Genomic DNA, 11,256 nt, shown 5'->3' with positions numbered 1-11,256 from the left:
ATGGAACATTTCTGGAAAACCGCAGAGCTCAGTCAGACATATTGTAAGCATAAGACAAAACGAGTTGTGCTACTTATGTTGATCTTCCCAGTGGCGTAGGAAATGTGTTGCTTTACTGCATTAAGAAATATTGAGCCCATGCGGGTAAACTCCCTTTATTCATGTTTTCTCTCTTCCCAACTGCATTCACTAAAAGGTTCCACCTTCTGCCATTGATGCCCCTAACCAGGAGCTTTCCCACCCCCAGGGAGAAACGCTCCTCCCCAGCATCCCAGCAGCCCTAAACAACACCCCTTGGAAAAGGAGCAGTGCAGACCCCAGGAGAGCGTCAGGGCAGCATCTCCTCCTGCATCGGCACGTGTGAGCACGGCTGTCCCGCTCCAAGGGACACAGACCCAGGGGTTGGATGTGCTGAGATTAAAGACGAACAACAACAACAAAAAAGCCACGTGTGATGAGATTGTTCTTCACTGTCAGAAGCTGAGGAAATCAAAGCAGACCCAGAAGAATTTCATTATTTCATTAGTCCAGTTTTTATTCAAATTAAAGGATGGGGACTACAATGTGATTTTTTTTTTTCATAATGTAAATATTTCAGTGAAGAATGTTTCTTGAGTCATTCGTTGCACTGGACAAGACAGCTGTCAAGAGAACTACTTCGCAAAGTCCTTGGTCCTTCACATTCATGCAAAAAAAGCTTTAATTTAAAAAAAATGAGCTTGAAGAGTCCACCTACTCATGGCATACTTCCAGCTACCAAACCAAGAAAGTCTCTTCCACAAAAACAAAGAATTTCACACCCAGGTAAATTATTTCACAATCATCCATTACTCTCAAAGGGTTTTTATACATAAAATATACAAATTAAAATTCCATATATTCATTTGTCACTGTAGAGGAAAATAATTTATAAACCCATAAAGAGAGACAAAGGGCAGAGGAAAAAAAGTGAATTAACTGATTTCCAGGCTATACTGTCTAACACACTCCCAAAACACTGTAGCTTTGAGCGACTAATTATGCTCATGTGAAGTGACTTGTCAGCACAATGTTAAGCCAAGGGGCAACTGCTTTGATATTACATTTTATTAGTAATGAATCTCAAAGGTTAAAAATGAGCTGTATTTATCTGTTGAGCTATCATGTTTAGCTTGATAAATAGGCATCACACATCTCTGGATTTTAAGGATTTTGGTCTCCAAACACCGCAAACAAGAGAACAGTATTAACTTTCATGGTGGTGTCGTGCAAATGCTGCCAAGTATATTTATGGTAATTACAGTGCTGTACACGTCTGTACCAAAAAAAAGTATTTGGATAAACTGAATGAACCGAAAATTGGTTTTAATCACCCCCAAATTTATCTATTAGGCACAAATGGAAAAGATGGGTTTGATTCAAACTTGTTGAAACAACAGATTGCTTCAGGCAAACCCAGCCTGCTTCACACACACTCTCCTGTTCTGCAAACCCAGACACGACACAGTCGGGGTTTTGGGTGCGTGTCCCTGGGGACGAGCAAAGTCACCCTTGGGAAACCCGCGGCCCGAATCCCACAGGGGGTCGGCGCACAGTGACCCCCAAAAAGAGCCGACAAGAGCAGGAAGGTGAGGAAAGCCTTCATTTTCACAAAGGACCGCTGCGAGGAAAGAGCCCGAGTTGGGTTGTAAAAGCTGTTACAAAACCTCCTGCGATAATTTCACTGGTTTTGGCAGCCGGGGGTTGCACACACACTGTTGTGTGCTCGGCATCCTCCGCCTCCCAGCAGCACCGCGCTCCGCAGGAGCCGAGAACCAAAACCACTGATAGACGGACAGTTGTCCATTAACTGACCACGGGGTAAAAATGTGGCACAAAATAATTAAATCAAGGGTACTGGCATTGTTGTAAAATAACTAATAATCTAAGAGCGTACTGGTGACTGAGGTAATGGATTTTCATTTATCTCATAATGTTAAGCCCAGTGCTGTCCTTCTAATATGTTAGAATCAACATAAGAGCCATCCCAGATCTTAGTTACAACATGTAATTCCTTGTGCAGAACACATACTGATTCACGCCTACATCACAGCCAGCAAAAACTGCACTAGAGTGTAATAATCAGATCCAGAATTTAACAGAAGTGTCATTAACGACCATAAAAAGCAATCCAAAAAATTATTTAAAATTGTCTTATAAAAATATTTACAGTAAAACTTGTTAGCACTAATGCTATGTTTTCAGTCCTAGAAAAAGGCAACCTTTAAAGGATCTGGCTCAGGTGCTCAGAAATAACAATACAAACATGAGACCACAAGACAAAGACGGACAAATTCGGAAAGCGTTTCAAGGGGGGAATACAGCTGGTTCGTCATGTGTTACGGTTGTCCATATTGCATAGCTGGAAAACGAGGTCACTTGACTTGCATAACACTGCAACGTTTGAGAAGGAAAGGAAGAAAACGTGTCATTTGTCATCGAGAAGAACTGGCTGCAGCCAGGAACACCATCACTCCTGCCGCAAGGCTGCGAGTCCGGGCCCGGCCCAGCGAGCCGCAGGTCTGAGCCAGCAGCGGGCAAAAATGCCATTTGCAAGAGCAGAATAACACCAAGAACTGGTTTTCTTACAAGCAAGGAAGGTTTATAAAGACATGTATAGCAGGGGAAAAAAATTATCCAACTTTCAGGCATCACCACCTTTCACAACATCTGACAAACACGGCAAACTCCAAACTTACATCTCTCTGGCACGATCTATGAGTTTTTAATCTCTAGCCCACATAAACTCTCAGTCTCTGGGCAATATTTGTGTTTGCTCCGGTGATGCTACAAGTGTGACAAGGTTACTTGGCAACTGTTCCCAACATCGAGCTGTAGCTGGGCTATACAGTAGCTGTTTAGCTTTACATTCCCTGTGTCTATACCAGACCTAACGATTGTCACATGTGCTCAAATGCTTTTCCACCTTGTCACCTCAATCTAACAAGAGATGCTAACTCTGACCAAAAAGCTTTGCCTGTCCCATTTTATCATCTATTCCCACAGGCTGCATGAAAGGGAAACACCTCTCGGCCTTTGCTTTCAGGCCAGTGAGCTGGAGTCAGTCTGAGCCAAGGCTTCGTCTCACTTGTATCACTGTAAAGACACATCTTGGGGCTCCGACCTGAAGGCAGCTGCAGTCAGGGGACATGTTCCCACCAGCCTCAATGGCTTTTACAGTAAGCAACACCATGTATAATAAAAGAGTAGCATGTCATACCAATATTTTGGCACATTTCACTGCAGGTTGTAGAACCCAAAGCAAAAGGTTTAAAGGGTATTAAAGCAAAGACTGATTTTTTTCATTGTAATTTTCAAGACCTCTGAGCTGCCATGCAATGGAAGGGTAGACATCAAAAATAATACTGTCATTTCTTTGGACAGTTTGCTTTTGCTTGTAAAAAGAAGAACATCCAAAGAGGAGCAGGTGCTACCTAACATTCCCCATGAAGGTCAGTCCCATCTGCAGGAGGTGATGCAGCGACGGTAGGTGCTGTTTCCCCAGAATGAACAGGCATCCAGATCACAAGGAACACTTCAACATTTTAAAAAAAAAATCTACTTATTTACAGAAGTAACCCACTCCTCTACGAAAGCTGCACAAGGCAATGTAGCCTTAGATCCCTCTGAAATATTTAAGTGTTTTCTCTTTTCTGCTGTAGGTCACATGGAGTCTTTTTCATAGGAGATCTACAGTGAAAGAAACCAGCAGCACAAGAGTGATAAAGTGCTGGAGCTCAACAGTAACATGGGCAGATTCAGTCCTACAGAAAGACTTAGCTGACCTACAGGGGGAAAACAAAACCCAGCCAATAAGAACAAAAAGAATACAGAAAATATTTTAAATATTTTTCTCCACTAGTTCCCTTTAGCTGGGGAGTTTTTTGGGAGTCCACCCCTGCGTGCAGAAGCATGGCAGAGCTCACAAGGAGACACAACATGTATTTTAAAGTCAAACATCTTCTTAAACAGAAGGTTTGAAGAATTTGGGATGTAAGCAAGACAGCTACCTTAGAGCTGGATCTAGATTTGTCTGGTTGGAATAATCTTATGAATTCTTCATGCTAACAGAGAAACGCCTTCAGTACAGGCAAGATTAAAACAGCAATTACAGTGACAGTGATTAGTTAATCTCCATGCTCTGCAAGCATTAACACACTGCAGGTATTTTACCTTGGCTCATTAATCACTGCTTGAGTGACAGAGGGTTCTCGCTCTATGTAATGTCTCTACATTAAATTTCACCATAAGGTATTTCTTTTTACACCTAAACGCTCTATTATGAAATGGCATTTAGATGCTGGACAGAGCTAGAACTGGGGCTTTCAGCACAGCTGAAATGCGTGAGTTGGGAATACTTTCTAGTTAAGCATCATTTGTTTCAGCAGAGCAATAAATCCCACAGGAGCAGTACATGTTTGGCGGGGTCGCGAAGTTTAACGTGGTTCAGGTGCTGAGACTTCAGCCCCAAGGAAGGCACTGCCCAGCAGGTCCCATCACGTACAGCAAACAGCTTTCATGGCAAGTAGGGAAAAAAACATCACACAGTATTTATTTCCACCATATGACAAGCATTTCAGGGATACATACAGTAGTCCAGTGGTATATACAGACGTACGACTGAGACAGCATCACACTCAAGCCAGATCACCTGCTCCAGTCTGTTTCTGCTGACTGCTTTTCTCAGTTGCTACTCAGAAGTTTCCACTGCCAGTAGTAAAGTCCACCCTCCAGGCACAGTGAGTAAATAGTTCAACTGATAATGCACACAGAGCATCAGTAGTGAAGAAATCCAAAGTGTTTGTTTTTACTCACATGCCCAAATGTAGCAGTTTTGTTTCACACAAGAAATTCAGTGCCTGCAGTTCAAGCACGGTGTTTATCTCAGGACATTGGCCATTGAGAACAGTTGATTGCACCACAGATAACAAGCAACACCTCGTGTCTAGCATGGAACATGTCCCCAGAGGGATTTTCGCTTTGCTATGTAATCCACCACAAAGCAGATGATGTTTGTAATATATCACTTGTCATACTGAGACGTGAACAGCAATGAGATGGGCCAAGTCAGAGGTCAGTCATCCTCCCAACACCACCTGGCTGGATCCACTTCACTTCTGCTCCTCACATTGGCTTGATCATGTGTCACAAGGGTTTGTGAATCACAGCCACACCTGTTGTAAGAATGGACAAATAGACACAGTTATCACAAGATCAGCTCCTGGGCTGCAATGTGGCCAAGAACATCCTGAAAAGCCAAAGTGCAGTAACACACTAGCAGAGAGAGAATAGTATCTACTATTTCTACGGAGGTTTCCTCTACTGAAAGCAACATAAAACATACAAAAACGTAAGATTAAAGCTTCAGAAGGCACAGCCTTTAAGTTCACTAGTGACCCAAACTGTTGCCAGCTATCCCACTATTTACCTGCGTAACTTCTCCCCGTGCTCATGCTGGTTGGTAGTAACGTCCACTTGTCTGTGCTGGGGTTATAGTATTCCACCGAGGCCAAATTGCAGGAACCATCATCTCCTCCCACCACGTAGAGGAGACCATTCACCGCACACACACCTCAGAAGTAGAGCACAGATGGTTAGATGTGGGCTAACTCATCCCACACAACATGTCACCCGCCACGTTCTGATTCATTCCCAAGCAGATACCTCATCTTCCATTTTTATCACTTTCTTACAATACTGAACATCAGTTGCACTACAAACCACACAGATAACTGCAACTAAACACCACAAAAATGCTTCTTGTGGTTACCTGCATTTCTTCGACACATATTCATGTCTGCTACTTGCTTCCAGGTGTTTGTTCCTGGATCATAGACTTCCACACTCTTCCTTACTAAGGGACCATCGTGTCCCCCGGTAGCGTACAGCAGCCCGCTGAGAACACCAACACCTGCCAAACAGAGGTCAGCATGAGGCAAACGTATGGGGGAAAGGGTTGCATATCCCTGGATTTTCTATTGGGTAAGGCCTTGACCTCTCCAAGGCATTTCCAAAACACGAGCCACATGTCTCAAGATACCTGGGATATGGTCAACTCTACACCCAACCCCCACGTGGCAGACCTGCACAGTAATGCCTGGCAGATGTCCTCGGTCAGGGCTGTGCTCCTTCTCAGCTAGATCTCAGTCTATCTGAGATCAATAGTCAGGCCCCATGACATTCATCTGCCTTTGCTCAATCTCTTGGGACTGACTCATTCACTCTTCCCTTTACCTCCATGACCACCACATCCCACCCCAACTTGTTTCCATCTGCTCGATATTTTCTGCCATGGGACCCTTTGCTATTCTAGCCTTGTTCCCAGTTTCAGGAGCTTTATTTTTGCTTTTCCTGCTGCCTTCATGCCACATGGTTTCATGCCCTGGACACAGCTCTTCTTCCCAACAACTTACTGGCTCCAGTTCTTGGAGGGTTCCTCTCCCCACACTCCTGTCCCCAAACACGGCAGCAGCACTTGGCACAGGCAAGGTGCCTCCAAGGACACCTTCCCAGCCACTTTCACAAGCCCCTGGCTCAATCTTTGGGAGTGACAGAGTCAGAAACACTCCAAGACTTCTCACTAAAACTGCTTCCCTCTGCAGCAAGACAGACAGGGCACACACAGATGCAACGTCCCTGCCAGGAGGGGAAAGGGAACCCCCCAAGCTGGTCCAGCAGAGCCCGGCAGCACTTGCATATCTGCACAGCATCACTGCCTGGATCAGAGTCACCCGTGGGACTCAGGGACACCCATCCTCACCCCCACTAGGTGTCAGCATCGGGACGGCAATGCCGGCAGCTGCAGCGTGGTTTCATTTCTGGAGCTGCACGACTGTACGATAGATCAAGCTGCAGCACCACTGGTGACGAGTGGCACCAGGCTGTCCCATCCCTGGTGCCTGCTGGATAGGCATTTGGGTGACAACTAGAACTTGAAGAGCCCAGCTTTCAGGTTGGGAAAGGAAACTTGCAAGGCTATTCGGCAGGCAAGCAAAAGCATTTGTAATACTGGACTTGTCATGAGGAGATGTACTTGCAAAGCAGTGCTCAGAGCAGAGCATTTAAACGAAAAAAAAATCACTTAAATCCACCTCACTACAGGCACAAATTGGTTTGCTGTGTTTCAAGATGCTGAAGATGCTGTCGACAACACAAGATACTCCTTCTGTTCTCCTATAAGGTTGCACTGACATAGGTTTAACATCAAGCAGCTGCTAGAAACCTCCTCAACTAAATTCAAGCCAACAGTGGGTGATCATATTTGCCTCACCTCGAGTTACAGAAAAGGTACTACAGGGAAGAAAGACGAGGTGTAGAAAGCAGCCTCCCAACTGCCCAGGTCTGAAAGAAATTTGCACCATGGCTTAACCTGCGGGGTTATTTTGGCTCCCACACAAAGTGCAGCCTCCGGGCTCAGCTGCCTCTTGGTAGCTGCCACTTTGGCTGTTGTAAAACAAGAACTGCACAATTTGACATTAGGGAGGACCCACTGCACACACAGAGCAATAGGATCAATACTGATAGCATTTCCTTTCATCTGAGGATGATTTTAAATGCAATGGATAAGAGCTCTTAATCCTTTTGGAGAGGAACAGCCACAGAGAGAACAAGTGCCTACATGACCTACCACCAGGTTATAAGTTAGAAACTATCAAGACCAGAACTTCATTCTTTACCATGTCCCTTCCTCTAATCCTTCAGAACGCCAACTCATGCCAGCAAAGGTACACTAAAAACTAGCTTAGCAGAGGCAATCTGAGATTAATGTTATACTTTGATTTGATCTGCACATACCCAGTGCAGATGTGCTTTGCGCTACAAAGCACCCACTGGATGCTTGCAGAGAAGATCCAAAGGAAAATCCACCTGACAAGCCCCAAATGACAGGAGAGAAGGAGGTGCAGCTTGGCTTTCCAGTCTCCAGCTGAGCCTGCAGCTGGCAATTTGAAAAGATAACTCTGCTTATAAGTGAGATGCATCTGTTAGCAAGGCTACTTGGAGACACCGAACATTATTTCATTAATCCAGAAATTAATTTCAACTTGGCAGATTTTAACAAAGTCAGGAGAGCTGCTGAGACCTTCCAAGCAATTATGGTTTTTCCCCTCATGGGAAGAGAGGAAAGAAAAAGTTGCACCTGCCAGCCCAGCAATGTCAAAACACGCTTCTTCCTTCCCATGAGCAGAGAAGAACCCAGCAATCACCCGCTCCTAGGAACATATCTCAGAGCCGGTACCTGCACCGCTGCGGCGAGTGCTCATGTCAGCTACGTAGGTCCATTCGTTCGTGGCTGGGTTATACTGCTCGACGGTACTAAGGCACTGACGGGATGCTCCATCGTAACCTCCCACGGCATAGAGCTTACCTGGAAGAGACACACATTGGCATCAGCGCAATGGCTACAACAGACTGACATTACCATCACGCCCAATGGCCCTAGGTGAGGACAGATCCCAGCTGAGGGAGGCCCTGGGAGACCTGCCTAAACCTGCTGGGATGTCTGGGGAAAATCCTAGTGAAAGGATATGAAGTAGACTCACAGACAGGTGGGATTGTTTTTAAAGCTGTCAGTTAAGACAAGGAAACACCACAGAGTAATTAGAAGCCACCAGCCCAGAGGGTATTCCAAATGACTTGTTGCCCCAGGAGAAGAGGTAACATCAAATGCGTTCTGCTGATCGAGCGTTTCCTCCAGTTCAGTGCCACGAGGCAAGGTCTGCTGGCAAAGGTCAATACTGTACATTAATTACAGTATCACATGAGCAATAAATATGCAATAGCCTCTTATGTTAATATAATAGCTGAACGGAAACCTAGAAGTGATTTTGAAGAACCTGGGCCAAATCAAACCCAAGCAATGCTGCCACCACAGTTGAGACCAGCCTGTTAACTCATGCCAACTGGTCACAACACAGAAGATACCACAGGAGACCCTCACAGCATGGGATACCTGTTCCTATCTCAACTCAATGAAAGCTGGACAACATACACCAAGTGAGACTGGAAAAACACAGAAGTCATGGGAATACATCACACACAGAACAGGGCTGATGGTCCACTGTGGCTTGTCTTCACAGGCCTGACAGAGACTGTCTCCTTGACTCCCTGTTTCATCTATCAGTTTGTTTTGCACTTAAGTAGTAATTCCTCTGGGCCGAAGAGGTTTCTTAGTGTTTCTTTACTAGAGCACCTACCACAAAGCTGTTCTGGTTCAAGACTGAGCCTCCTAAACACCACAAGAAACAACCATTAATAAAGTTCAACAAATATGCAGGAAAATTCAAATCCATTTTTTTGTACAAAACCCATGAATAAGACCAATATTCAATCCATAACAGCAGAGCCTGGCCACAAATGAGCTGCGCAATTCTTCAGCACATGACACTCACAAGAGCAATTACCATTTACACTCTAATGTTTTTCCATCCTCATGTTTCCATGATGTTTACAAGGCTCCAAGAAGAGCCCAGCTCTTATTTCTCAGTGTCCTGCCTCTGTACCTTCTTCTCCCTCAGTTCCCTCACAAACTCCTTAGGCCCTGATCATCAGGACAGGTCTACAGCAATCAGGTTTGCGACTGTGTTCATTCTGCCTCTTCCTGTCTCTACAAACATTTCAAACTCTTGTTTGTGCTGTTGTTTCAGCCCACCTGGTGTTAGTCAATGAACCAAGGTAAGAGTGCCAGGTAGAGCAAGACAAGATAAAGTTCCCTGGCTGGCATCAGTTATTAGATATTTTCAGTACCCACCCAGATCAACCTTCATCGTGTCCAGATGAACACTGTGGATTAACTGCAGGCTGCAGCTTGTTCCCTGCACCAATATGAAGAACTCTTCTTCCTCATCAAACGCTCTCATTTTTTTTATCATGGAATCTTAACATGTGCAAGACTTATTTGTGCTTTCAAATAAAGCAAAAGAAAAGGATTTCACATCTCCAGCAGAAAAATCTGTCCACAGAAATGTACCTCTTGGGTATGTACTTAATATTTGTCGCACATTCAAATGACTGACCCATTTTAGCAAATTCCACTGACTATCAGCAGCCCAGCACTTCACAAGCATGGGCTAATTTGGAAGGAAATGCTTTTTAAATATGCATATTTAGCACAACCACTGCTATTTATTCTGAATTTATCTCCCTCCTTCTCACACAAACACGTTTCATGTACATAAACACATTTCACCAATTTCCCATTCAAACAGGTCAAACCAAGCCACTTCAAAGCACAGTTTATAACAAGGCTTGTGCCAGTGGCTGCTCTGCACTGCATTCATTGGAAACTGCTATGCCATGCTAAGGACAAGGTCAAATAAAATCTTTCACTTGCTTCAGAATTGATTTTGCTAAAGGAAGAAAAGGTCCCTCCTCAAACCGCTCTTTCTCCTGTATCCAAACCAAGCTGCTCAGCCCTGGCTCACTCAAGTTTGGTGCTGACATGTGGGTGCCGCCATCAGTCCCTGCTCATTTACGAACCAGAGCAGATCCTGCCGTGAACGCTGGCAAGCCTGATGTCAATAAATGCAGGTTTTAGTATTCCTGCCAAACCACCAGCTTGGAGCCGTGGGACGAACTATGCGCTCCTGTTTCTCTCGCTGAGCAGATTTTCTGTGATAGGTATTCCATCCACTCAGTGTCTGCTGATAGCACCAGCGTACACTGCACAATTCCATTTGCTTTCTTGAGCCAGAAGCAGCCCAGGATGAATAAGGATTCAAAGAAACCTGTACACACCGGCATGGGCTGGTCTGATCTGGGTCTGAGGCTCTTGGAAAGCTGCACACAATTTTTCACTAAGATAAAGAGGAGAATGGAAAAAGCTGCAGTGATTACATAATATAAAATAAATCTTTACCAACTAAATGTAGTCTAGAGAATAGTTCCTGCAGTTCCCTCCTATTGCACTTAACCATTCAGGCTTCTGTTTGACACAAGTAACATTTGCTGGATGGAAACGGGTGCCGATTTTCTTACCCTCCACAACTCCAACTCCAACACTGCTTCTTCTTGTGTTCATGGGAGCCACAAAAAACCACTCATTGGTTTTATAGCTATAGGCCTCAACTGATGCCAGACCTAGTTAAAAAGGGGATACACAGGTTTTCTAATTAAAAAAAAAGAGAAGAAAAAAAGATTGGTGTTGCACTTTCATCTGCCTTCCACCTCCTCCCAAGCCCATAATTCCCCCCACGCTCCTGCAACCCAGTTTTCTAGTCCCTTGCCTTTCAGGCTGGGACC

General features: G+C 44.7%; 1 protein-coding gene across 1 annotated transcript in view; it reads right to left on the bottom strand.

Annotated features, from left to right (window-relative positions):
- Positions 1 to 509: 509 nt before the first annotated feature.
- KLHL3 (kelch like family member 3) overlaps positions 510 to 11,256 on the bottom strand; it is a 58,486-nt gene continuing 47,739 nt past the window's right edge. The window contains 5 exon segments of the mRNA XM_065029936.1: positions 510 to 5,192; positions 5,447 to 5,590; positions 5,789 to 5,929; positions 8,255 to 8,383; positions 10,993 to 11,094. Coding sequence (XP_064886008.1) covers positions 5,164 to 5,192; positions 5,447 to 5,590; positions 5,789 to 5,929; positions 8,255 to 8,383; positions 10,993 to 11,094 — 545 coding nt within the window. The 3' untranslated portion in view covers positions 510 to 5,163.

Source organism: Columba livia, chromosome 14 (genome assembly GCF_036013475.1).
Source record: "Columba livia isolate bColLiv1 breed racing homer chromosome 14, bColLiv1.pat.W.v2, whole genome shotgun sequence".
In the NCBI taxonomy this organism is placed as follows: Eukaryota; Metazoa; Chordata; class Aves; order Columbiformes; family Columbidae; genus Columba; species Columba livia.
Note: the sequence above shows the minus strand (reverse complement) of the source record. Positions and strands in the feature narration are given on the sequence as shown.